The sequence below is a fragment of the Fistularia commersonii genome, chromosome 5 (genome assembly GCF_037954325.1).
Source record: "Fistularia commersonii isolate RoL2024-O1a breed Wild chromosome 5, RoL_Fcom_v1.0, whole genome shotgun sequence".
In the NCBI taxonomy this organism is placed as follows: domain Eukaryota; kingdom Metazoa; phylum Chordata; class Actinopteri; order Syngnathiformes; family Fistulariidae; genus Fistularia; species Fistularia commersonii.
In genome coordinates, this window is record NC_141288.1 from 1,137,745 (window position 1) to 1,165,315 (window position 27,571).

The window sequence follows — 27,571 nt, forward strand, 5'->3', positions numbered from 1 at the left end:
GTGCATTAATCTGCAGCTGAAGGACTCGCTGACATTGGAAGAGATCTTTACTCTTTTTTTTTTTTTTTTTAAATTCTTAACAGATGCAACGTCCTGGTTCTTATGAAACGACAGAATACAAGCAGCGATTAGCGCAGGGGCGGGACACATGTCTTATTTAATTTTTATGCGCCGGCCAACTAGGTATCAATTGAACGAAATGAAAATTGCAATTTAAATATTTACATTTTTTGGCATTTTAGTGCAACTTCAAAATCATTCATGATCATATAAATGTACCGACATCATTGAGTATGTAATCATCCATACAAAATTAAACAAAAGGTTTATAGTGATTGAAAATAAAAGGGTTAGCGCTTTAGCCTCACAGCCAGAAGGAGGTTGACTGGTTGCACGTCAGCAGGTAAAGCGCCAACATTCTGATCCCTCTTTTGGGAAGGTTTAAGTCCTGCGTCCTCCTGTCTGGACGCCAAAATGTCCTCAGGCAAGGACGCCAGCGCTCCGGTTGCCCCCGATGGTATGGTTAGCGCCTCGCATGGCGGCGCTGCGACCATTAGTGTGTGAATGGATGAATGAAAGCAAAAAATACCGTATTTTTCGGACTAAGTTGCACTTTTTTTTCATGGTTTGGCCTGTCCTGCGACTTATATTATAAATAGCGTGTAAGTATACGTCTATAAGTCAAGCCTCGAGCCAAAGTGCGCTCTAGGCTTGTGTGCCGGTATGTGCTACTCCTGTGCTACTGAAAATCAACTTATAACGATAAATGAGAAAGACTGAACACAAACGCCACCAAAAAGAAAATCCTTTTCTGCAGATTTACAAGCCTCAAAACGGTAACCGACAAAAAGCGGAGGATACTCCAACTGCAATGAAGAAAACAAAAAGAGCTAACGGCGAGCTAAAAGCTAGACGGCTACGGCTAGAGGAACGAGTTCACAAACGGGCGCTCGAACAACGTGCAGCCGGGGGAAGAGGCCGGGGTCGTTGCCATGGCGATGATTATAAATGACCTTACGGCGGGACCTTCTAGGCGCCACCGCTTCACGCGACGCAGAGCGACGACGTCTCAAAAACAGCAACGTAGAAGATGAAATGTTTGTCCTTGGTCTCTAATTTTACGAAATAAATCCCCCCCCAAAAATGCGACTCTTAGTCCATCGCGACTTATATATGTTTTTTCTTTGCATTTTTTGTCCGATGCCGCTTATAGTCCGGAAAATACGGTAAGTTGTTTCTTCCGTCTCGACCACGTGCCGGTGGAGCAGCACTGCAGCCGCTAACAGAGTCGGAGGATTCGGACTTTTTCAAGTTCTCGGCTGGTTAATCACTTTACGCGGAGCCGCCGATTGGGTTCCGGACGGCTTCCGTTGTTTCAGGGATATTTGCCGGTGTGTGTTGTTACCTTACACAGTTGTCCTATCCTCGCAATGGTGGCCTTCCCCGCGTGTTCTCCGTCCATGGCGTTCTCCTTGAAAAACAGGAAGACCTTGTCGTCCTCCGGGTTGTCGCTTTCCGGTATCAAGTGTATGCTTATGAACCTGGGGTCTACGGTGAGACAAACGTGGGAGGAGGTTAAACCGGTTAAACGACCTTAAACCAGGAGCGTGATGAAGCAGGGATTTTCAGTGAACTCACAAATATCACTTTTCAAATGGAAAATACAAATCAAAAGTAGATTCCCAGCAGAACCAGCAGGCACTTGATTCAAGGTCCTGCGGTATTTGACCTTTTTACACATTTAAACTCATTTCTCTCTTCATGTCTTTTTATTTGTTACTGATTTATTCACATTTTTTTCTTTGAACAAATTAAAAAAAAATGAAAACGAGGTGCGGATCAATCGGTGTACGTACGCCACGAGGTGTGTGTCAGTTTTTGATTAAAAAAAAAAAGAATTTTTGTTTCTTGCTGATTTATTCACATTTTTTCTTTGCACAAATTAAAAACAAAAAAAAAATGAAAATAAAAAATCAAAACGAGGTGCGGATCAAGCGGTGTACGTACGCGACAAAGTGTGTTTGTCAGTTTTTGATTAAAAAATGTCATTTTGTTTCCTGCTGATTTACTCACATTTTTTCTTTGCACAAATTAAAAAAAAGAAAATAAAGGAACAAAATGAGGTGCGGATCAAGCGGTGTACGTACATGACCAAGTGTGTGTCACAGTTTTTGATTTAAAAACATGTTGTTTTTGTTTCTTGCTGATTTATTCACATTATTTCCTTGCACAAATCAAAAAAAAATAAAGAAAAAAAAAGAATCGAAATGAGGTGCGGATCAAGTGGTGTACGTTTTCCACAAAGTGTCTGTCACCGTTTTTGATTTTAAAAACATGTTGTTTTTGTTTCTTGCTGATTTATTCACATTTTTTCTTTGCACAAATTGAAAAAAAAAGAAAAAAAAAAAATCAAAATGAGGTGCGGATCAAGCCGTGTACGTACGCGACAAAGAGTGTGTCACAGTTTTTGATTTAAAAACATGTCGTTTTGTTTCCTGCTGATTTATTCCCATTTTTTTCTTTGCACAAATTAAAAAAAAAGAAAATAAAGGAACAAAATGAGGTGCGGATCAAGCGGTGTACGTACATGACCAAGTGTGTGTCACAGTTTTTTGATTTAAAAACATGTCGTTTTGTTTCTCGCTGATTTATTCCCATTTTTTTCTTTGAATGAATCAAGAAAAAGGGATAATCTGAAAATGGAGAATCAAAAAGAGGTGCGGCTCAATCGTTGTCCGTACGCTATGAAGTGTGCGCGTCAAAAAAAAAAAAAAAACAAAACCAGCGATGAGATGTCACAGTTCTATCACACGTGTCGTTTCCCCAGAATAAATCTCGCTCGATTTTACAACTCCACCTCTGTCCCAACGACAAGCCTTTCACCCCTATTTTACACCTCTGAAACCAATCCCCCGTGATATTCCCTGGTCACGCCTGGGTAATAACAGCCATTCACTTTACACCCTGGCGTCACAGCATCTGACTTTACCCCATCTGAGCGCTCCGGGTCCAAATCCCACATAAACCCGGTCTCCGGACCACATCCTCGCAAAAAAACACACATGGCTCCGATTGTCCCGCCGAACGCCGGAATGAATTTATCTCGGCGTTAAGGACGGGAGGAAATCAAAGCTAAACGGGCGCAAAGGGGCCCCGGGGCCGCCCGCTTTAAGAGGTATAAGGACCCGGGGTTTAAGACGGGGGCGGCAGCCGCGGAGGCGTCGTCTTGAGGAAAACGAGCCCGAGTCTGAAAGCTGAAGGGGTTCGACGCAGGGAAACAAGTAGTGCCATGTTACACCTCTTTGGCGGTTTAGGATATAGAGTAGCTGTGAAAAAAGCCAGTGTGGCCAAAGTGGGAAGCAGATTTATAAGCGCAGCGCGGGCGCCAGACCCCTGTATGAATCATGCACACACACACACACACACACACACACACACACATTTTGTCTTTCCTACCTGAGGCTATCAGACTTTTTAATTCCTCTTCCCTCAGCCACAGGGAATCTTCAAATCTTTGTACTTAAGACCTTAAAACACTTGATAGCCTTAACCTTGACAATTTATATTCTATTGTATTTCTCATTCTCCCTCCTTCCTATTATTATCTATTATTGTTATGTTTTTGCTTGAAACTCCGGCACAACAATTTCCTTCGGGATAAATAAAGTTCTTCTACATCTCTACCTTTACTGTGAGTGTGTGACGTTAAACCCACGTTTTCTGATGAAAGCGTCCGGGAAAGATGTGACATCACGCTATATTTCAGCAAATGGTGAAGCTTGTTTACTGGGAAACGGTCTAATCCGACCTCCAAACGGGCGCTAAAGAGTCGGTTAAATAAACCAGATTGAACGGCGCTGCCAAAAGCAAAGCCCTTTAATCCCAAATCCCCCTTGTCTAAGAATCCACCGCTCATAAAAGTTGCTCTCTTGTTGCATCCGAGTACCGCGTAACCTTGTTGATAAAGGCTAAATGGAGAATCCCCGTCTCGATAATCCACGCAATTACAATCTCCTCTTTGTGGCGGAGGAGGAGTCGGATTCTGCCGAGGGAGGTGGAATATCGACTGGGGATTAGCGGCGAGACAATAAGCGCTCCTTTATCAATATGTCGCCGCTATCAGCGCCGCAGAGGCCAGTATTTGTGTGGTTGGAGAGGGCGGTGGAGGGGAAGGAGGGGGTGAACGGGAATTTGACTCCGCCGCAGGAAAACAGCTGAGAGCGGATCAGCTCTGTGGGAAAGTAGCGGGGGGAAAAAGGACGGCGAGGCTTGAGGGGAAGGTTGGAACTGACCTTTCGTGGCTCCGCGAGCCGTGGCGCTGAAAGATAGCCGGACACGGGAACCCCGGCGGACGCGCTAATCTCGCCCGCGCTGGCAAATCCAGAGGTTTTTATGAATGGCTGCCATATCTGATGTCTGGGAGTGACCGGAGGACCGAGGCCCGGGAGAGGATTTCATGCTTCAAAGTCTGCAGAAAAGCTCGATGGAAAGAGACTTCCTCCTTCCCGCTGGGAGGTTGAGGCTCATTTAAGCCACGCGTGTCCAAATCGACTTGAAATTATAGTTTATCTAAGCCGCTGACGCTTGTTAAACCCTCAGACCATCATCTTAAAAATCATCCGGTAGGCCTAAATTAATGTGCGGGCTGTGTAAATAGACAAATTCACATCACACACACACACACACACACACACATGATTCATGTTTTGTGGCGAAACATGTTTCCACCACGTTTACGCTGCGTTGCAATGACAACGTTGTTCCTCCCTTACCGTTGAGCCATCTTGAATCGTGCTGCTCCGTCCGGATCGGGTGGTGATCTCCCAGGGTTCGGAAAATCGCAAAGTCCCTCCCCATGAAATCCGCAGACGTGCCGGAGTAGAGCTCGCCATCTGCCGGCGGGAAGGTCTGACGTTAGGCATACAAGTCCTGCTCCGGGGAGGCGCAGCGGCGACGCCACTCACCGATCAGAAGGGAAGCGGAGAGCATTTTGGGGTCGTAGGGGCTTTTCCCTCGGCCGTTCTCAAAATGCGAGGCCATTCGGAAGATGTTGTCCTGCGGTGAGGGGGGGGGGGGTCAAAGGTCAAGACCGGGCAAGCGGACTCCACATTAAGCCTTTCCAAAGGTGCATTTATAGCCGGTGTTTCAGGTTACTCCGTATTCTCCTTATAGCGCGCAAAGAGGACTTCTCCAGTGACATCCGCTCCGAACCGAGAGCAAACGTACGAATTAAAAGAAGAAGTAGAAAACACGGCTTGCAGGTTGGCCGATTAACCCGGAGACCTCCATCTAGATGTACCATTAAAACGTTTGCGCGAAGGAGACGGATTCATCTTTACAGGCGTGCAAAGAGCAACCGCTGATGGAGGAAGATGGTGTCACATTTCATTTACTCATTAATGAGCTCTTCATTGAGATCTAAATTACCACATTGAGAATCTGTGTGTGTGTGTGTGTGTGTGTGTGTGTGTGTGTGTGTACATGGGGGGGGTAAAGGACAAGTGAATGCACCTACCTCTGCCCTCTTGCCCATCTCCAGGTAGGCGCAGATGGGATGGAAAGCCCCCGTGCCGCAAATGTAAAGGTGCGTCTGGTTGTACGGCTGCAGCACCCGGATGAAGTTGGAGCACTCTTTCTGCGGACGCCGCCGGACAAAGGGACATCAGGAGAGCCGAAAACGCCGGTTCTGTTTCATTCTCGGACATTTCCCGTTCCAGGAAACCGTCGCTTTCTCCCCGCCCGTCGGATAAGTGTATTTATTTACGCTGTAATAACACCTGCTAAGGGGAAGCACGCGATGGCTTCGCACGTCTGGACCGAAAGGGTCGGAAACATTTACGTCCTCCTGCAAATCATAAAGTTTTATCCTTTCTGAAAATAACACCTTCAGCGGAAACACGATCCGTGACGTGACCGAAACGGGGATTAATGAAAAGCGAAGGATAGCGGCGGCGGCGGCGGCGGCGGCGGCGGCGACGGCTCATGTGGAATTTCATTTAAGAAGGGACTTTCCAGCTTGTTTGGAAAAAAAAAAAGGACTTGTGAAACCTGGGTTTCCTTCAAGGAAATCCCACCTGTAAGTCGAAATGGGGGGAAAATCTGCTTCAGATCTTTTAATGATCCATATGTTTAAGTTTACAGGGAGTATTTGGGTTGGCGGCGGCGGCGGCGGCGGCGGCGGCGGCGGCACGCGTGGCGACCCCCGGCCGTGTGAGACTGTTTATTAGCGCGCTAATCAACGGGATTGGTTAGTGCAGGAGGGCTATTAGCGATTCGGCCCACATGTGGCGGAGAGATCGGGGCCAGGGTTTGACTCATAACAAGTCCCGCTAGCAAGTACGTACGCGATCGCAAAGGGGGATTTGGAAAGAAACATCGCAGCAACACATGTATCCGCTCCGGCCCTGAACGCCGTCCAGCTGACGTCTCCGTGACGAGACACAAATGGAGACGAGGCTCGCTGAGTTACGCCGCTGACATCTTACACGGCGAACGACATAAAACACCGCGAAACCTCGTCCAAATCAAGAAATAAATAAATAAATGAAACAAAAAATAAAAAGAATTTCATGCAGTTGTCGAAAATTGTCCCCCCCCGTGCTTTAGAAATACGAGACGCATCTGGTTGCCTTCATGCAAATGATGTTACCACTCTCACATCTGCGGATTTGATTTGAAGCCGGACCCGGCAGCTGGTCCTCTCAGCTCGGCGTAAACGCTCAAAACGCTCAAAACGCACCCCACCCTCCCCACACACACACACACACACCTTCCCCCTTTTTACATATCTGTTAAATCTGCGGAGGGAAACGGGGGATCGTGTGTCGGGCCGAAAATGATTGATAAAACAATGGAGACGTGACGCGTTTGCAGAAAACAGCCTTTCACGCTGCACGCACATGGGCTCGCTTTGCCCCGCGTCTTGTCTTAATCCTCTTTAGTCACAAATGTACATGTTTGAAGAGAAATGCGAGATGAAGCTGGACATATGAAAAGAGATATTCAATTGTAATTAAGCTTAAACCGTATAGTATATCTAGTTATATGCAACAAATGGACAAGTATTTATCTATAAACTGTGGAAAGGAATAAAACAAAACCTGGAGGCGTCAGAGGAATGAACCTAACCTGCAGCAGGTCCTCCTGTCCAGATATTAAATACGACCGCTTTGTATAAAACACAATATGAAAAACGAGGAGGAATATAACAACAACAGGGAAGTTACTTCATACTTATTAAAATAAAACATGATTTGAACAGAAAACCTCAACTCTGAGTCGGATCTACATTAATACACCACAGTGGGTTCGTTCATAATAAGAAGAACCAGAAGATCGCTGGCCGTGTTTGATAATGTTTTGTGAAAAAAACGCGCATGCAAGCACGCATGCTGCAAAAAGGAACGTCTAAATAGTTTGTCAAACATGAACCGTCGCTGGGTGTAAATCATTTTGAGCGCCAGCAGCAGCGGCGGCCGCTGTAAATGTCCTAATAATCCACTACCGTGGAAACGGCAGCTCAAACATTCCCCGGCTTTGTAAATATACACGCAAAGCACGTCGTACGACGGTTTTATCAATCAAATATAACGTGTTTAAATGCGTGTTCGTCGTCCGACCTCCCGGCGTCCGGTTCGACCCGTTCGCTCGACGTGACGGACATCGGCACGGGTTTGCGGCGGCGCTCATGTTCCCGGCGAATGCAAACAAATCTGAATTCCCGGGATTATTATTTAGAAAACAGCTGAACAAACACAACTAAATCTACATCTCCGGTTCGCAGAATCAAACACACTCGTGTCCCTGTGTGTGTGTGTGTGTGTGTGTGTGTGTGTGTGATGCTATTAGGCGTCTCAGAGGGGGCAGCTGTTACATTTCCTGTGTGGATGTAAAAACGTCAGTTTGGAGAAAATGCATTTCGGATGCTTGGTTCGTGTCCGAAGCGACGCGTCTCCGTTTCAAGGGCGAACGCGTTTCACGCCGAGCGGTCGCTTCGTCCCCGAAAGCTCCGAGTGTGATTCCGCGGGCCGGTGTGACGGCGGGTAATCCTTAAACCCCGCGCCCGCTGCACTTCACACTCGCCCGGGCGTGAAATTGAGATCAGATACGACGCCGGGGGGGCGGGAGAGGGCCGGCGCAAACACCGACGCACGGATAATACGGCCGCCGCGCAAACACACCGCAACGCCGATGCCGTTTAAGCGCGCGCTAACGTTAAGCCAAAGCTACGTAAGTCAAACAATTCAACCCCCTGGCATTAATATGCATAGATGTTTGCACACGCAAACATCTAGGCATCGTCCAGGAAAAAATCTGACGTATTTGTGTGTTCTTGAGATTATTCACTGACTGCACTGTTACCTAGCAGCAGAGCGTTCACACTATTATTTATATATAAAGGCTAAATATGTGTTAAAAGTATCAGAATACAGTAACGCCAGCAAAACTCACGGTGTGTATTTTTTAGCTCCTTGAGTTTTTCAAATACGACATAACGTTCATCCGGGGTCGCCGGGGTCACCGGGGGTCACCGCCGACGGCTTCTCGGCCAATCACAGACCGGAAGCCGCTACTTTTATCGAGCGCGACGCGGCTAATTCGTGGGTTTTTGGGGAGCGAAGGAGCTTCACGCCGCCAAAGCTTTTAAGCCTCGTCACATCGGGGCGGGAAATTCTGACGCCGTTCAGAAAATGACAGAAAATGGATGGATGGATGACCTTTTCCTAATCTTATTTATTATCAGACATTTCCAGTACGTATTTGTTGATGTTCCTGGTATGTATTTAATTAAAAAAAAAAAGTTTTTGTGTAAAAACACCTGCAGCTTCTGCGGCCAGTAAATGAACGCATAGATTTATTTTGTTATTACATTTATAATCTCACTATCTCACACATGTCACGCTTTATTTCACGTATCCGCCCTATTTTTGTTATTTATCTTATTCTTATTATTACTATTGCCGCTCTGTTTCTATTGTCATTTAGTTCTGGTTGTGTATTTTTCACCCTTACTGTCTATTTATTCGCGGATGTCTTCTGTCTTTCTATCTTTATTTATATTCATATTTATTTTGCTTTTTTATTTTCCATATTATAACCACTTTGGAATTTCCACAGCAAATTTAAACATGATATAGAGACATAAAAACATTCAACTTTCAGTCAACTAAATATTGATTTCTGGTGTCGGAAATCCATCACATGAAGAGTTTCCTTACCAGCCTACACACACACACACACACACACACACACAAACACACACACTGACACAGCTGTCTACACGCTAAAGCTTGATTTTAAAAAACACCAACACAGTAAAATAATCCAATCACACACATTTGTCTAAATCTGGCCGGCGTACTGGTGTTTGAATTTTTAATGAGCGGAGCCGCCACACTCCCTGCCACACACACACACACACACACACACACACACACACACACACACACACGCCAACGGCTGCGTGGAGCTATGTTCGGCAGACGTGTAATTTGGGGTAACAATAGAAGCAAAGATTGCAGGGGGACCTGCGGCGAGGTGCGACTTACCCCGAGGTCTTTCCCCGCCCACTTGCACTCGTCCTTCTTGGAGTGTGTGGCCGGCCACGCGATCTGGAAACACACACACACACACACACGTGAAGACCAGGAGGTTCAGAACTCGTGTTCTCACGTTCAAAATCCACATATCGTCCAAGATGATGTTGCATCTCCAGCTTCTCCAGCACGTGGTTGTAGTTTTTCTCGCTAAAAATGCAGCGCTTCTTTACTTTGTTTTGGATGAGATAATACTCCTTGTCAAATAAATTATTGATCCGTAGCCATCCAGAGGCAAAAAAAAAAAAAAAAAAAACCTACATGAGGCCCCCAGGTGTCACATAAATTATACACGCACACACACACCCGTGCGGTGTGTGTGTGCGAGTGTGTGTGAGCTGTAAGTGGATGATTATACACTTGGAAATCGGGTGCAGTCGAGTTCGCTTTTTAAGCGCCCGCCTCGTGGATGCGGATGGACAATGAAAGTATACGAGGACGCTTTTTACTTTACAACCGTCATTACGTCCGAGTGAAATCCTCCACGTGTGTCCTTGACACACACACACACACACACACACGTTCCTCAATCTATTCCTAGACTTTATCTTCCACTCCAGATCAGCTGAGTCGCCACCCGCGTGGCGCATTTTAGGGGTAATTACGCCACATTTGCTTCATCACCGATCCTTGTGTGTGTGTGTGTGTGTGTGTGTGTGCGTGTGTGTGTGCACCAAAAAAAAAACAACATTTCCGTGCCAAAGGCGAGAATAATTCACACACACACCCTCCCCTCTTTGCATTGACGGTGTATTTTTTCAGCGCTTTCATCCCGGTGCTTGTTTCTCTGCAGCCCGTGGGCGAGTTTTCGTCGGCCCCGTCTGTGATAGCGCGGCGAATCAGATAAAAAAGCGCCGCTAACCTACTCCAGGTGGAGTAATGGAATTATGAAAAGTGCTGTCTGGGTCCAGACAGACAGCGAGAGACAGGAGGAGGAGGAGGAGGGTCATAAACAACGGCGGGAGAAGGAGCGAGAATCCGGCGCCGACCTGTTTGTGGTCCCTGTTGATGTTGACGAGGTCGAAGGAGAAGATGTGATCCTCGGCGCCCACCAGGAGCCTCCCTCGCTCCTCGTCCAGCAGGAAGCTGTCGTAGCCGGAGCTGTTGGACAAGCCGTCGAAGGTGACCAGGTTGCTGGACTCTAACATCTCTGGGAGGGACGAGGAAAGGGGAAGGAGGGTTAGGATTCAGAAACGCGCATTGACTTTCACGGCCTCAGAACCCAAGATGGCGGAGAGCTAAACGGCGTTTTTTTTTTCTCCGAGGGTCCGAGAGGCCTGGGAACGCGGCGGTTTAAACCCCCGGCCCGGCTTCAAAAACAAATAAAGGAGTCTTGAAACGCGGCCTGGAAAATGCAATCATTTGTTCTTTGAACAGAACCGGCATCTCCGTAACACAGACGTGACGTCCGGCCTCGCTGTGTTTGTGTGTTTTGGGTAGATCGATGCAAAATGGATGCCAAAAACACAAGTGGTTCCTCGCCTCACACACACACACACACACACACACACACACAGCACTCATATTTCGGTTTTCTTCGACAATACGAACAGAAGAATAAAACCTACTCAAGTAAAGTTCAGTCGGTATCCACTTTCCTGTTATTCTGTCATTTCTCCCAGGCAACAAAAATGTTGTTGCACAGTCCTTGCCAACACTTTTCTTTACACACACACACACACACACACACGAACACACACACTCTCGTGGACATGTGTCAGTCAGGTATAGCGTGAGACGTCCTAATCAGGGACACGGTTCAGTGTGTTCAGCTGCGTGATTGGTTGAATAATGCATGTGGACTGGGGGGCTACGGGACACACTGTGCAAGTATGTGTGTGTGTGTGTGTGTGTGTGTGTGTGAGTGTGTGGCATGTAGCAGGGAATGGGTTATTATGTAGATTAAGAGAGCGTGCATCTCAGTGAGATTTACCTTCCAAAAATAAGGTGTCTCACAGAGTAAACCCTGCATTGGTATTGGAGGCCTTCTGGCCAGAACCCGGACCCCCTTCTGGACCCCCTTCTGGACCCCCTTCTGGACCCCCTTCTGGACCCCCTGGACTACCAGATCTCCAGATCCCCAGACCCTCGGACTCTCAGCCACCATTTAATCACAGAAGAAGCAGCCTTTTCCTCTGGGGTTCCTGAGCAGGGTGTTTTATTAGGGAAGAGTTCCCCCTCCAGGCATCGCATCTTATGTAGCTTTAAATGGGCAGATAATAAAAGGAGCTAAATGCTACGAGCTAAAGTCTGCAAGCTAAACGCCTCAAATGCTTCGAATCCTTGAATTTAGAAAGTTAGTTGTTGTTAGAGAAGAAGATATGCAGAGAATGTGCAGAGGGTGATGACTGGCTTTGGAGCCCCTGAAGGGAGAAGCAAAATGAAAAGAACCAGATATGTATATATATAGATAGTATGACATTTTTTATATATATATTATGCAAAATTATACAGGTCTATATGTAATGTAAATTTCAACATGTTTGTATTTTTATTTGTATATGTATTTATATGACACATATATTATATACATGCTAAATTATAGCTATACACATATATATAATGTCAGTTTCAATATCTATGGATTTTTTTATTTATCAATTGATTTTGACTTATTTATTTATTTCCATCCAAATGTAATTATTATATTTTTTTTTTATTAGTAGTATTAAAAAAGATAAATACAATAAAATAGTATAAACTATAATATATATATTTGTATAAAGTCATATATCTGAGCATATATCTTATATCAAATTTTTATAAATACATGTATACAGATACATATGTAGAATGTATTTCAGTATGTATATATGTTGTTTTAATATATCCATTGATTTTGATTTATTTATCTTCACCCCAACATACATTATCTATCTATCTATCTATCTATCTATCTATATATATATATATATATAAATATGTATATATATCATCTCATTATATATATATATATATATTAGTCCTCTTCATTCAGCCGAAGGGAATATTCAAATCTTTGTACTTTTTAAGACCTTAAAACACTTAACTTAACTTTAAACCTAACTTTGACACTTTATATCTTATTGTATTTCTTATTCTCCCTCCTTCCTACTATTATCTATTATTGTTATGTTTTGCTTGAAACTCTGGCACAACAATTTCCTTCGGGATAAATAAATTTGTTCTTATCTTATCTTATCTTATCTTATCTAAATATGAAAAATGTATTTCATTTTGTATGTATTTTTTATTTATCCATTGATTTTGATTTATTTATATTCACCTCAACGTACATTTGTTATATTTATATATGTATATATATACTGCTCAAAAAATAAAGGGAACACTTGAACAACACAATGTAACTCCAAGTCAATCCCACTTGTGTGAAATCATAGTGTCCACTCAGGAAGCAACACACATTCATTTGGACTTGTTTTAAGGACATTACATCAAAGTTGGATCAGCCCGGAGTTTGTTTTTACACTTTAATTTTGAGTGTGATTCCTAATCCAGACCTCCATGGGTTGATACAATTGATTTCCATTGATTGTTTTTGTGTGATTTTGTTGTCAGCACATTCAACTGTGTAAAGAGCAAAGTATTTCATAAGAATATTTCATTCATTTAGATCTAGGCTGTGTTTTTTAAGTGTTCCCTTTATTTTTTGAGCAGTGTATATATATATGATATGATACATGATATATGTAATATTACGTATGGTTTTTTCATGTATATGTAGAGTACATGTAATATTACATATAGTTTATTATTAATCCTTCCTGCATTTAAGGCATCACAGATGAACCCTGAGCAGTTGGCAGCCACTTAGAGGCGCCAGGGGAGCAGTTTGGGGTTCGGCGTCTTGCTGAACAACGGTCGTCGAGGCTCGGAGGAGCGCAGGAACCCAGCGGGGACGTTCGCTTCCGGGGACGAACCCCGAAAAATAAGGGGGTTTCTAATAACGGCGGCGACGGATAAACAACCAGCAGAATGGAAGCGTTCGCACGGGGATGCATCTACTTCCCGGCCACATCGTTCCACACACACACACACACACATGCAGGAGAACGACATGGGAAAGCAGACCTGCATTGAGAGACTCTCCGTGCACGCCGTGCACGCACACGCAGTGCACTGGATTGTGAGACTCTGATTGACGGGCTGCTATAGGAGCCATCTGCGCCCACTCAGTGTGCAGGATCTTGGACATCTGTGTCTACATAAAAGCGGGGATTGATGGAAGGGGAGCCGGAGGAAGCGTGTCGAGTGCGTGCGTGTGTGTGTGTGTGTGTGTGTGTGTGTGTGTGTGTGTCGAGGACCGGCGGCGGGGACGGCGAGGGGGGGGATTGGTCATCACCCCATAAAGGTGGCGGCAGCTCATCTGCGTCAGGTTTTGGTTTCAGCCGGAGAGAAGTTTGGAGATGACGGGAATGGAGTGGGAGGGGAGCGCCATGATGTGTGTGTGTGTGTGTGTGTGTGTGAGAGAATTTGCAGTTTTCCACAGATGGGTCGGGCGTGTGGAATCGTACGTGTGTGGGTCCTTTTTATTTCTACGACGGACATTCTACACGCGACGAGTTGGCCTTCAAGGCTTCCAGGCTTCCAGGCTTCCAGGTCCAGACCTTCACCGCGGCTGCTGTGCAGATTCAGACGGAAAAACAAAAAAAAAAACCTGGTTCTTCTCGGTTTACCGGCCACACAGAGGCGTCGGGAAACGAGTCGCAGAGAGGAAGTCGGGAAATTCGATTTTCCAGTCGACAGAAAATTCAGAGGGGGGCCGACTTGTATTTCAGAGGTGACGAGAAAATAAAAGAAAAGGAAGAAATTGAATAAATAAAGTCCGAGCCGGACGCGCGGTTGATCTGCTCCCGGACGACGTCTGTCTGCTGGCAGGATTCAACACCGACGGGACTGTCTGGATGGAATTTGCTTCCAGGAAGTAGCCTGTTAGCTTAGCATCCTCACAGGCGGTGAAGGATCACGGCTGAGACCTTCACCTCCAGCTCCACAAGAAGAAGAAGATGCTGCCACAGCAGCAGTCGGATGATTAAAGTGTTTCGTCCTGTTATTTCACTCATTCTGGCCAAAATGTAGATGTTCCTCAGCGAGTCCTGGAACCCCGTCTGAGGAGAAGCAGGCCAGAAGAGCCTGGACCTCAATGAAGCTCCCTTTCTCCACGCTCAATTTGTCTTGAGGAAACATCTGAGCAGAGATGGTTTCTATCTGTCCCGCTCACGCCCGTGGCTTGTGATGGGTTCCTAGAGATGGTTCCAGAAGCTGAAGTCCACGGTTCCTCTGCTGTTCCAACCCAGTTCCTGAGAACATCTGGGAGCTCCGAGAAAGTTCCTCCGCTGAGAAAGAAGCGAACGTCTTTTACGACAACGTTCATCTGAGCCGATGTTTTTTTTTCCGTGCGCGGCCACTATTTTTTCTTTGGACTATTTCCACCCTCTACCTTCACCAGGACCTTCAGGTCTTCACCCACCAGTGAAGGTTCCACAGACAAAGGCAGGAGGAGACAAGACCGACACTATTTTCTGTCTTCCCTCCGTTTCCGCTGGGAGACACTTTTTCCAGCCCCGACTTCGCCCTCGACACGCGCACGTTTCAACACGTGACGCCCCCACCGACAAAACCACACACACACACTCACACACACACACACACACACACACAGAAGTTTTTATCTGAGCTGGGATCTGCTGTGGTTGAGAGGATTGGGGGAACTGGGGCGTGATCACCTGAGGACCTCCAACTTAAACACAGACACGCTCGTTTGGAGAGCGAGCAGAGGCGGAGCAGAGCTCATACAAAATATAGTAACCAGGCGAAGGACAAGCTTGAGCGCACACACACACACACACACACACACACACACACACACACACACAATGCAGGGTCAGATTCACCGAGCTCTGGTTTTAAAATGCAAACAGGCTCATCTACCGCTCCCCGTGACCGACAGGCATATTGACCTACATGTTTACATCACATCAATTCTCCCTGAAAACACACACACACACACACACACACACACACACACACACACACTCCTTACCCAGACAAAGTTGTAATCCAATCAGTATTTCTGCTTATACAGCATGAACTATTGGAACAGTGAGCGCACTCAGCAGCTTCCATCCCTCACACACTCCCAGGCCCCCGTATCCCGCCTGACACACACACACACACACACACACACACACACACACACACACACTCATTCCGAACACGTTCAACGACACCTCCATTCACATATAGGCGTGCACGCGCGCACACGCGCCCCCACACCGCACACAGTCTGCTTACACTAGCCGTCGGACACATGGAGATGTTTAAATGTATTTGCTTGTGTGTGTGTATGCATTCCATACACACACACACACACACACACACACACACACACACTGCTGGTTCACCCCCCCTTAAAAGTCCATTACCATTCCATTTTCTCTTGTTACACACATCCCCTCTCTTTCACTCACATAGGCTGTCTTTCACGTTCACGCCGTTTGTGCACGCCGCCGCGTTATCAGCTGCTTGCAAACGCCGCCATGCACGTACGTGCACGCTGGAGGGCCACAGACACCTGTTTGCGCACACACTCCTCCCTGCTGTATTTCACACACTCCTCCCTGCTGTATTTGATTTCCACGTTTTTTTTTTTTTTGCCCGGGCGTGCGGCAAATGTCGATTTTGGAGCGTTTCATTCAAAGAAACGTCTCGTCCTCCTCGCCGTTCATCACCGGGAAAATAAACGGCGGAGAAAAAAAGGCTCCCCGAGGGAAAAAAAAATAAAAAAATTTAAAAAGCAGCGAGAATTGGAGTGCAATTGTCTGCTGAGGGCTCTTCACCTCCCCCGTTCTCCAAACAGGCGGACGTTTTACACGCCTACGCGCCACGCCATCGCCGAATAATGAAACCCCCGTGAAAGGGAAAGGCGACAGAGCAGAAAATGATGTGGAGCGTGCACGTGCGTGCGTGCATGTGTGTGTGTGTGTGTGTGTGTGTTTGAGTGACGTGAAACACGAAAACCCGGCGGAGGAAAACACTCGACTGAATCTCAGCAGACGGCTAGACGTTCCCCCGACGCGACGCCTTTTTCCCGTGTTTCTCCCGCGCACGTGGTCGGACGCCTCCACGTTTCTTCCTCCCCGTCTTCACGAGCGTGACGTGCACGCCGGCAAAAAGTTCAAAAAGAAAATGGCGGCCGGAGCGGAGGATGTTTATCTTGGAAACGCCGGGCCAGAATCGTGAAAGTGCGACGCACGGCGACCGTTACGATGGTTTTGTTTGGCACGCCATCCTTTCTTTTCTTCTGTGTGTGTGGCGTTGTGCACGTTCTGCGGCTCACGGGACGGCTTCGGCCCCGAAACGCAGGTGCGAGGGGGCGGCGGCGGCGGCGAAGAGACGGCGCCCCGCTCCAATCTGCCTGCAGCTTTGCTTAACAAAGTGTTCAAATATTATCCTAAGCCTCAAGGATCTCCACACACGCCTGAGAAGTTCCCTCTTAAGCGCAGTAGCAGGTGTGGGTTGGTTTCCACGGCGACCGCGTGCACAACACACAACCTGGGCCGTTTGGAATTCAGGTACGGCGGCGGCGGCGGCAGGAAGTGTGCCTCCTCACGCGAGTGTGTGTGTGTGTGTGTGTGTGTGAATACACTCAGCCATGGAGATTTATAATCTCCAAAGCCGCCAGTTAGGTTGATTTAAAAGCAACGTCGCTTCTGAGATGTTTTACTTCCAAATACGCCGAGGATTCATTCATTCATTCCAAAGCTCATGGAAACCATCTGTAGGGAAACACTTATGGAGCTCATATTCACACACACACACACACATGCACACACACACACACACACACAGTTGGGGGTTGGGTGTCTTTGCACCAGGACGCTTGGCGTGCAGGCAAAGAGGGCAGGGATCCGAGCGACAACCTTTCAGAAGCCTTTTAAGGCTATTTTATCATAAATGTCCATTTAGTCCAAGATTTTGGCCAATTGAAGTGAGGAGTCAAAAATACAATAATTCAAATATATATATATATATATATATACATATATAGAGAGAGAGAGATTATTGCAATATTATTATTATTATTTATTATTATTGAATTACTGTGATTGGTGTGAGAGAGGAGAAAAAAGGAAAAATTAAAAAAAAAAATATATATATATATATCAATAAATTAAATATATTCAGAAGCCTTTTCAGTTTTTTTATCATAAATGTCCATTTAGTCCAAGATATTGCCCAATTGAAGTGAGGGGTCAAAAATACAATAATTTAAATACATATATATATATGTATATATAAACTATATATATATATATATATATATATATATATATATATATATGTATGTATATAAAATACATATATATATGTATTTTTTTAATTATTGTGATATTATTATTATTATTTATTATTATTGAATTATTGTTATTAAAGGGGGTCAAAAGGGGTCAAAAATACAATAAAAAAAAATATATATTTTTTTAAATATATATATTTCTTTTAATTATTGTAATATTACTATTTTTATTCATCATTATTGAATTATTGTTATTGCTATGAGAGAGGAGAAAAAAGGAAAAATAAATAAATTAAAATATATATATACCAATAAATTATATATATTAAAAATATATTAGAATATTATACTAGAACATCATCAATTAATATATATATATATATATATATATATATATATATTATTTATTTATTTATTTTTTTCTATTTCAGCCTCTCTCCTGAGTATACTTTGACACGCGGACAGGACTGGAACCGCCAAGCGTCCGCCGCCGTCCCGGCCGAACCGCTGCCGCCCCGCGACGTCACGGATCCATTTGGATCATCTCAGCTGCTTCGGTCTGAGGGCGGCGGTTTGGTCCTGATTCACAGGCCTGGAGTCTCACCAGAAGACCCGCTAACAAGGAACACGCGACCACATCCCCGACCGCAGGGAGCCAATGAGAGCTGGCGGCGGCGGCGGCGGGGGATGGCGGTGGGGGCGGGGGAGGCTTCGGGGTGCGAGGAGATGCCGAGAGGGGGGACAGAAAATAGAAATCCAGGATGGTAACCCGAAAACTGCAGCGGACACGTAAAAACAGAAACATGTAAAAAATGCACACACACAACAAAAGCGGTTGGAAATGGAACCGTTTCATTTGAGCGTCTCCGCCCGTCATTGGACGGCCGGCGGCGGCGGCGGCGCTTTCCGCCAGAGGCCCCGGGGCCGCGGCCGCCGCAGGAAGCCCACTCGCGCACCACTAAATACTCTTGCCGAAACCAAAGCGCTCTGGAGTCTCTAACTCTTATTTCTTTTCAGGAAAACACACACGCAAAATCCTCCGGTTGGTTTTTGTGCAGTTTGACTCATAAAATGAAAATGAGCGGTTTTAACGGACGGGCTCCGGGAGGTCGCGGACAAGGTCGTGTCTGGGGAGCCGCCGCCGCCGCCGCCGGACGCCGGCTCGCTTTTTTATCTAGGATTAAAGAGGCGGAAGGTCGGAGACGCCTCGATTCATCTCTGAAAGGAGGAGGAGGTTTTGGGGGTTCGGACGCTCCTTTGGCGAAGAGGAAGGGATTTAAAATGGACGGTTTTATCTTATCTTACGTCTTATTTTATTTTATCTCCTGATTTTACATGATCTTGTCATTCATATTGTTTTAATCTGAACCTTTTCTCTTCTCTTATTTGATCTTACCTAATCTCTGATCTCATTTTATGACATCTAAAGCTTTTTAAATCATTTTACCTTATTTTATCACATTTATCTTATCCTAAAATACATTTTCTCAACTTATCATATATCTCATCCTATCCTATCTTCTCTGATACCATCATATATCATATTATACTCTATCGCGTATCTTTTTATTTTATTACATCTCGTCTTATGTCATTTGGTCTAATATTATTTTTCTTATATTTTCTTTTTCTGTCTTATCTGATCGTTATCTAATCTTATTGTATATATTATATTTACTGTCTATCTTATCTTATCTTGTCTTATCTTATCTTATCTTATCTTGTCTTATATTATCTTACCTTATCTTATCTTATTTTTCCTAATTTTATCTTATTTTATCTTATCTTATTCTAGCCTATCTTACCTTATCTTATCTTATATTATCTTATCTTATCTTAACTTATCTTATCTTATCTTATCTTATATTATCTTACCTTATCTTATCTTATCTTATCTTATCTTATCTTATTTTATCTTATCTTATCTTAACTTATCTTATCTTATCTTATCTTATCTTATATTATCTTACCTTATCTTATTTTACCTTATCTTATCTTACCTTATCTTATCTTATTTTATCTTATATTATCTTATCTTATCTTATCTTATCTTATCTTATATTATCTTATTTTACCTTATCTTATCTTATCTTATCTTATCTTATCTTATCTTATCTTATCTTATATTATCTTATCTTATCTTATCTTATCTTATCTTATATTATCTTATTTTACCTTATCTTATCTTATCTTATCTTATCTTATCTTATCTTATCTTATCTTATCTTATCTTATTTTATCTTATCTTATCTTATCTTATCTTATCTTATCTTATCTTATCTTATCTTATCTTACCTTATCTTATTTTATCTTATATTATCTTATATTATCTTATATTATCTTATCTCATCCTATCTCATCTCATGGTGTTCATCTATGACAGGTTAAGGGTCGATGATCAGTCGATCACCAAACATCTTCTCATCCTGAGAAGCTCCTGCAGACCCGGAGGTCGGCGTCTTTTCCTTCCCGCTTTCTTCGCGCCGAAGCCCCGAGTTAAAGACCTTAATCGTTATTCTAACAAATTAGAAAATATCTTTGGACCCAAAGCTTTGGTCCTGAAGGTCTCAGGAGTGTTTGGTGCTGCGGCGCCGTCGCCGCCCCGCTGTAACCCGAGGCTCGTCCGACCGAGCGCCGCGTCCGGCTGACGAGGCGCGGCAGGTGCTGCGACGCCCTTCTACCCGCAGCCGGCGATCTGCACGCCGCTGTAACCCAACACAGATGCAAAGACGTGTGTGTGTGTGTGTGTGTGTGTGTGTGCGTTCACGGCGTGCGCGCACAATTGTTGCACGCACGCACATTAATCTTTTTGTAGGGGAAAACCGCCTCACTGCCCTCCCAGCTGAAGACCACACATCAGGACTGCCCATGCTAGATCCACGTTTTTAGGAGCGGTGGGGAACACACACACACACACACACACACACACACACACACTTCTTCAGAGATGCTGCCTCAGGATGGTGAACCTCTCGCGCCTCTCCATCACATCAGGAGACCACAGACCACCTTCACGGTCGAGGTGGAACCTCGAGGAAGTAGCTCAGGAGTTGGAGATGTCCGAGTATGAGGACCACACCATCCGACCAAACGGAGGAACATCTCCACGATGTTCTCCTCCCTTCTTCTGGACACCCAACAAGGACCGGCTTCACGAGATCCCGACAAATCCTGCCCTTGTGCGACTGCGGATCAACGGGTTTCAGCCTCACGGCGAGAAGATCCCTGGTTCCACCCCAACGGGGCGGCCATGTTCCTCGCACAGTCCAATAACACGCAGGAGGTTCATCGGAGGCCTGTGATTGGTCCGGGGTGAACCGGCCTCTCGGCCAATGACGGTCGCGGGATGAGCACGAATGAACGAACGACGAACGAGTCACAAGTCGGTCGAACGAACGGGAATGTTGCTGCGTGGGAGCAAAGACGACGCACGGCGGCACAGTGTGTGTGTGTGTGTGTGTGTGTGTGTGTGTGTGTGACTAACGAGAGTGAAAAAGTGATGTATCAACTGAGCTGCAATCAAGCAGACAGACGGGGGAAAAAAATACAAACACAGACTTCTTCGGGATTGTACTTAAAGAGCCGCGGTATTGTGGTTCGCCCAGGCCGCGGGAGGGGGAAGCAGGGCGGGGGAAGCAGGGAGGGGGAGGAAGGGGAAGCACGGGGGAAGCAAGAAGGGGGAGGGAGACGGAGTCAGACATCTCCAAAGTTGGCACGTTCAGAGAACACCTTATAATTATCTACATCCGCTCTGTCAGCCCCGGCCCGTGGAATGGACAGATGCGGCGAAGGGGAAGAGAGAGCCAGTCAGATGAGACATGCGAATCCACACACACACACACACACACACACATGTAGGCGCCCGCAAACACACACACACACACACACACACAGGGCTTGAGCTCACACAGACGGTCTTATTACGGGGCCGATCCCAGACGGCGCTGAAAGTGGTTCCACACCAAGTGTCTATTTGGGTTCCTCATCCCTCGCTCCGCTCCGCTCCGCTCTCGCCCCGTCCGGGTTCCGCCCGTCCACCCGCCACGCCGCCAGAAGGTCACACAGACGGCTGCCGTAATTACCCCGGGCCGAGGGGCGGTTATCGGGTTCTCGGAGGCGGCCTCCGCGGCGAGGCTGAGAACTTCGCGGAGATGATGCCGCGGTTCTTCGGAGCAGCCGGGTTGTGTGTCGCATCGACAGTCTTTCCAGATCTGATCAGAACAGGTAAAAACTTTTCTCTTTCGGGACTTTTTACTGCGCTGATGCCCAAGATCAGGTTAGGCAGCGAGTTAGGCTATGCAGTGTGTGTGTGTGTGTATGTTTGTGTATGTCTTTGTCAAAAAAAAAAAAAAAACACCAACCCAAGCTTACTGTTCTGTATATTTCATTACATTACATTACATTGCATTTGGCAGACGCTTTTATCCAAAGCGACTTATAATAGAGGACATAAGGACTGCAAATACACTTGCAAATACAAGATGCACAGGAAATATACAGAACAGTAAGCTTGGGTTTGTGTTTTTTTTTTTTTTTTTTTTGACAAAGACATACACACACACACACACTGCATAGCCTAACTTGCTGCCTAACCTGATCTGGGGCATCAGCGCAGTAAAAAGTCCTGAAAGAGAAAAGTTTTTACCTGTTTCTTGAAGGTTGAGAGAGATGATGCTAGTCTTGTTGCTTCCGGAAGTTTGTTCCACCACTGAGGTCGTAGAACTGAGAACAGTTTGGCCTGAGATCGCTTAGAGCGAGCAGAAGGTCCTGCTAGTAGGTTTGTATTAGAGGAACGCGGCTCTCTGCCGGGAACATAAGGTCTTATCATTTGGTTCAGATATGCTGGACCTGTTCCTGAGGTGGTTTTGAAGGCCAGGGTCAGAACCTTGTGCTTGATCCTGGAAGCTACTGGACGATCAGAGGTGTAACACGGGCCCTTTTGGGTTGAGTGAATACCAACCGTGCTGCAGCATTCTGTACCATCTGCAGTGGTTTTATTGCACACTGTGCATCTTGTACTTGCAAGTGTTATTTGCAGTCCCTGTGTCCATTATAAGTCGCTTTGGATAAAAGCGTCTGCCAAATGTAATGTAATGTAATGTAATGTAATCCGGGTCAAACGACTGATGTTCATTCATTCATTCATTCATTCACTCGGCGTTCCGCCTTTTCCAGATCGTGTGTTCGGACCGCTGGAGGAACGCTAAAGTTCAGATTCCGGCCTTCCAGGACGTCGGACGCCGAGCGAATCGTCTCAAAGTTCTGCCCGATCTCCCGACCGACCCACAGCTCTCTGGACGCTTGTTTATCTTGCGTCCTCTCCTCCCGCTCAGGTGGCCGTCGCTCCGTCGCTCCTCCCCCACGCCATTCCTTTCCTCCCGTGTCATTAATTAGACTTTGGCGAGGAGGAGAGGCGGATGAGTGACACTTCACTTTAATGACCGGCCCGCGACGCCTGCTTTCCCTCTGCCAGCCCTCCCTTCATTACAGCACCTCCTCCCTCCATCGCGTGTGTGTGTGTGTGTGTGTGTGTGTGTGTGTGTGTGTGTGTGCGGGGGGGATGTTCTCCCTGACGGGCGTCAAGAGCGACCATCAAACACCTGCAGGCACAACAGGGGTGCACGGCGTAATTGCATGGATGCAAAAAAGCCATGAATGGATCCAGGTGATAGCCAGCACCTTTTCTTGCAGGAACACATGCAAGGCAGGGATGCGATGACAACACACACACACACACACACACACACACACACACACGTGCACCCATTATCTCCACATGTCAGGCTGCTATTAGCAAGCTGGACCTCCGTCGCTCGCCAGGTGATAGCCAGCACCTTTTTTGCTGACATGCACACACACATCCCAATGTAGGTGGAAGAAATCACAAGGCAAGGTGGTGTGTGTGTGTGTGTGTGTGGGAGGGGGGGAGTGAATCTTAACACCCCAGATGTGATGAGAACACACACACACACACACACACGCACTGAACAGAATCATTGTGCAGCCGGAACGTGTGACGCCTGGTGACACATCTCTAGTCTGGTATTGTTGTCAGCGGCGTCCTCGCTCGTCAGACTAAAGAGGATCATGGAGAGTGTGTGTGTGTGTGTGTGTGTGTGTGTAAAAATGGGGGGGGTGTATTCGCATTCTTTACACAGATGGCTGAAGACGAGTTGACATTTTCCCATCGCGCCCGGAGGCCCGGCTCGGCGCGAGCCGACGCCGCGGCGGATCAGGTGAGCGCCACGGCGAAAAACCTTCCCCGCCGTTCCGGCCGCACGGTTTCCGGAAGATGTTTGAATGAAATCAAAAATAAAGGAAAAATATAGCGTTCTGAAATTACAACTTGGAGGACAAACCACGTCACACAAGCGGGGCCTCTAAACACAAGTTGCACCGGCGTCTGGGCTAAAGATAGAGCGCAACTCAGAGTGACAGACGTCCAATTCGCGCCCCCCTCCCTCCCCTCCTCCCTTCCCAGAGAAGAATTTGGAAATGGAAATGGAATTATCGCTGGAAACCCGGGGCTCTTGGGTGACGTTCAGATAGAAAAAAACCCGGCGTCGCGCTTTTTACGAGGACCAGAATAAGCGAAATAAAAGAAAGGAGAGGCGGCTCTGGCGCGTCGGACCACAATGGCCTCCCCGACGACGACGACAACAAGAAAATAAAAGAAAACGCGGGCGGTTATTTCCAGCCGTGAGATGAAAAGTTTGCCGTTACAAAGAGCCTGATTTAGTGCGGGGTGTGAGAGAGAGGAGGGAAGGGAAGGAGGGAAGGGAAGGAGGGAAGGGAAGGAGCGAGGGAGGGCGGAGGAGAGGAAGAACCGGCGCTCCGCAGTCTCCCCTCAAAATAACACAGGGGAGAGAATAACATGTTTGCCGCCGACGTCAAAATCGTACACGTGCGCGGCGTGAGAGGGCGCAGGGCGCCACTTTCGTTCCCCGGGGCGGCGGAATCCAGTGCGTCGCATGAACACACACACACACACACACACACACACACACACACCTATGCGCGCTCTTCCCAATTCAAACTCTGGGTTTCATTTAAAAACGCAGAAAAGTCGGTGGAACCTTAAAAAGAGGCTCTGTGTCTGAACCCCCTCCTCTTTTTGAGTTTTTTGGGACAGAAGCCATTAAAACAGAGGCTCCGCCGGCCGTCCAGAGCACTTAGCGGTGCAGCACGGGGGCCAATATATACATTTAACTCCCGGGGCCGGGGAACCCTTAGCATATGGAATCAATCTCACCCTTTTCAAGGAGAACGGAGTGATAGCGCAGAGGTTGCAGGAGAGAGTTGGATGCTGTGCGTCCACCAGGACGGAGAGAAGCGACGCGACGGAGAAAGAGAGCGAGGCGGCGGAAATAGACGCGTGAAAATAGAGGAAAAATGAGGGAGCCGGAAGGGTCTTACCCTTGTACGACAGCCGTAGCCTGGGCACGTTGCGCTTGGGCTGGGCTCCCCTCCCCGGCTGCACCGCCCCGCACAGCAGCAGCACCACGCCGAGCAGGTAATCCATGGCGCCCGAGCCGGCCTCCGCACCAGGGGGGCGCTCGCACCCCGACCGGCGCCCCGGGGATCGGCGGCGGCGCCCTGGGATAAGGCCCTGAAAGTGGAGGAGCGAGGGATGGAAGGAGGGATAAAATGAAAAAAAAAAAAATCCCGGTTGTGCTGTCCAGTCCGGTGGAGGCGGCGGCGGCGGCGGCGGAGGAGGTGGTGGCGGTGGCGGTGGTGGAGTCTGGAGGGCGAGGAGGGCGGTAGGTGGATGCCGCTCACATGGCGTCCCTGCGCCGAGGTCCCTGCGCTCCCCCCGGGCGATCCGTCCTCCCCCAGGAGAGAAAAGGGGGGCGAAGCTCGGCGGAAAGGTGAAGCCGGACGAGCCGAACCCAGAACACTTATCCACAACGGCACGGGAAGGGCGGAGGGCTACTCCTTTTTCTAGATCTTCTCCTCCTCTTTCTTTCTTTCTTTCTTTCTTTCTAGATTTTCTTTTTTCCTCCCTCTGAGCAGACACTCTCGGCAAACCCTCTAATCCTTCTGAGCGGCTCCACCAGACTGCCGGAGAGAGAGAGCGAGCGAGCGAGAGCGTCCACGGTGAGAGAGGGGAGGGGAGGAAGAGCAGCTGAGAGAGGAGGAGTGGTGAAGAAGAGATAGAAGGGGGCGGGATAACTTGACAACAGCTATGAAGAACCTCCTGGTTAATAATCCAAGCTTCTGCTTTTAACGTCGCTTCTTCCGCCCTTCCTCTTCCTCCTCCGGAACCCTCCGGGCCGGTTGGCCTTTCCCGACGGCTCTCGGTAACCGCGGAAACCCCTCCGAAGACCTCGGTGTGGACCGGAACATCTGACAAGAACTTAAATTCCTGTTTCTGGACTCGAAACTGGGTTCACCGATTGATCCGCAGCAATTTATGACGGGTGCAGCGTCAACAAGCGATTTAAGGGAAAACCAGGTGTTTTCGCTTAGAGTTCTTCTATTAATTGCACATAAAATGATCCCAGTAAACTGTCTTAAACCCCACAAACCTACTGGACCAGCGGCGTCAGAGGCTTCAGGATGGAAACTGCATGGAACGCATAACAGCAAACTTACCACTTCAGACAGACTTATATCTTGACAAATGGGCATCCATCAAAAAATATTTGGAGAGTTGAAGATATTATCTCTATTTGACTGAGTTAGATGGTTTTTTGTTTTTTTTTTCGCTTGCTAGTGAGGAAATAAGTGACCTATAAAGAATATTGTATAATGTGTATCTTGCTATGAGGTTTTGTAAGTCTTTTTTTTTTTTTTTACTTGAAACTCTGGCACAACAGTTTCCTTCCTTCAGGATTAATAAAGTTGTTCTCATCTCTCATCATCATCTCATCAAGGAACCTGTACTAATAAATGTTCGAAATTGGGTTTCAGAACCTCTCTGTGGTTCGCATCTCTACGTTCGGGGTTCAGCGGAGACCCGACGTCGTGCGACGCGTGAATGAATCCGTGCTAAGAGGCCGAACCCCCCGATAATAGGAGATGCGGCGTGGAGAATTCGTGAAATAAGGCTTCACCAAGGTGTGAGATCATGACGCGGAAGGTTTCCCCGCACATTATCCCGATACAGTGCAGTTAGCTTATTTTCCAGAAAACCGTGGTTGGAATCCCCCGTAAAGCTCGTCGTCGGCTGCCAAGAAACACAGAGCTTAAAGCGGATGAGAGAAATAATGTGAAATTGAGTGAGACAAACAGCCAACGTCGAGATCCCCGCGTTTTTTAAACGTTTACAAAGCGCCTCTGGGAAAGAAAAAAAAAAAAAACAATATCGCACGCCTCTCCGCAGCAGCTGCTGGAACAACTTCCACATCACGTCTGATTCCTTTGCCCCTGAGGTCGCGTCGTAATCTTTTAAGTAATATCCGTACAGTCGTGGGAGTCGCTGCGCGTACGGCCGGGGTCGCCGTCTCTCCCGGATTGGGTGTCGGCGTGTTTTGGCCGTTTCCACGGTAACCTCGCCGGTCGCCGAGAACACATGCTGGTAGTTAACCCGCGGCGTCTGCGACGGATCCCGTCTCTGCTAAAGCACTTCATATCAGGCGGGTCAACAACCCCAACCCCCGGAGCCCCTCCGCACCGGCCCCACAGGTGTGTGTGTGTGTGTGTGTGTGTGTGTGTGTGTGTGTGCGCCTCCTGC

General features: G+C 46.9%; 1 protein-coding gene across 1 annotated transcript in view; it reads right to left on the minus strand.

The window, feature by feature from the left end:
- The window catches only part of sema3aa (sema domain, immunoglobulin domain (Ig), short basic domain, secreted, (semaphorin) 3Aa), a 35,808-nt gene extending 9,743 nt beyond the window's left edge, over positions 1-26,065 (minus strand). The window contains exons 1-7 of the mRNA XM_086146302.1: positions 25,312-26,065; positions 10,586-10,746; positions 9,549-9,611; positions 5,516-5,635; positions 4,965-5,055; positions 4,773-4,892; positions 1,406-1,548 (exon numbers count right to left, since the gene is read on the minus strand). Of these exons, the coding sequence (XP_086002428.1) occupies positions 1,406-1,548; positions 4,773-4,892; positions 4,965-5,055; positions 5,516-5,635; positions 9,549-9,611; positions 10,586-10,746; positions 25,312-25,417 (804 nt within the window). The 5' untranslated portion in view covers positions 25,418-26,065. The remainder of the gene's footprint in view (positions 1-1,405; positions 1,549-4,772; positions 4,893-4,964; positions 5,056-5,515; positions 5,636-9,548; positions 9,612-10,585; positions 10,747-25,311) is intronic.
- Between the last annotated feature and the right edge of the window lie 1,506 nt (positions 26,066-27,571).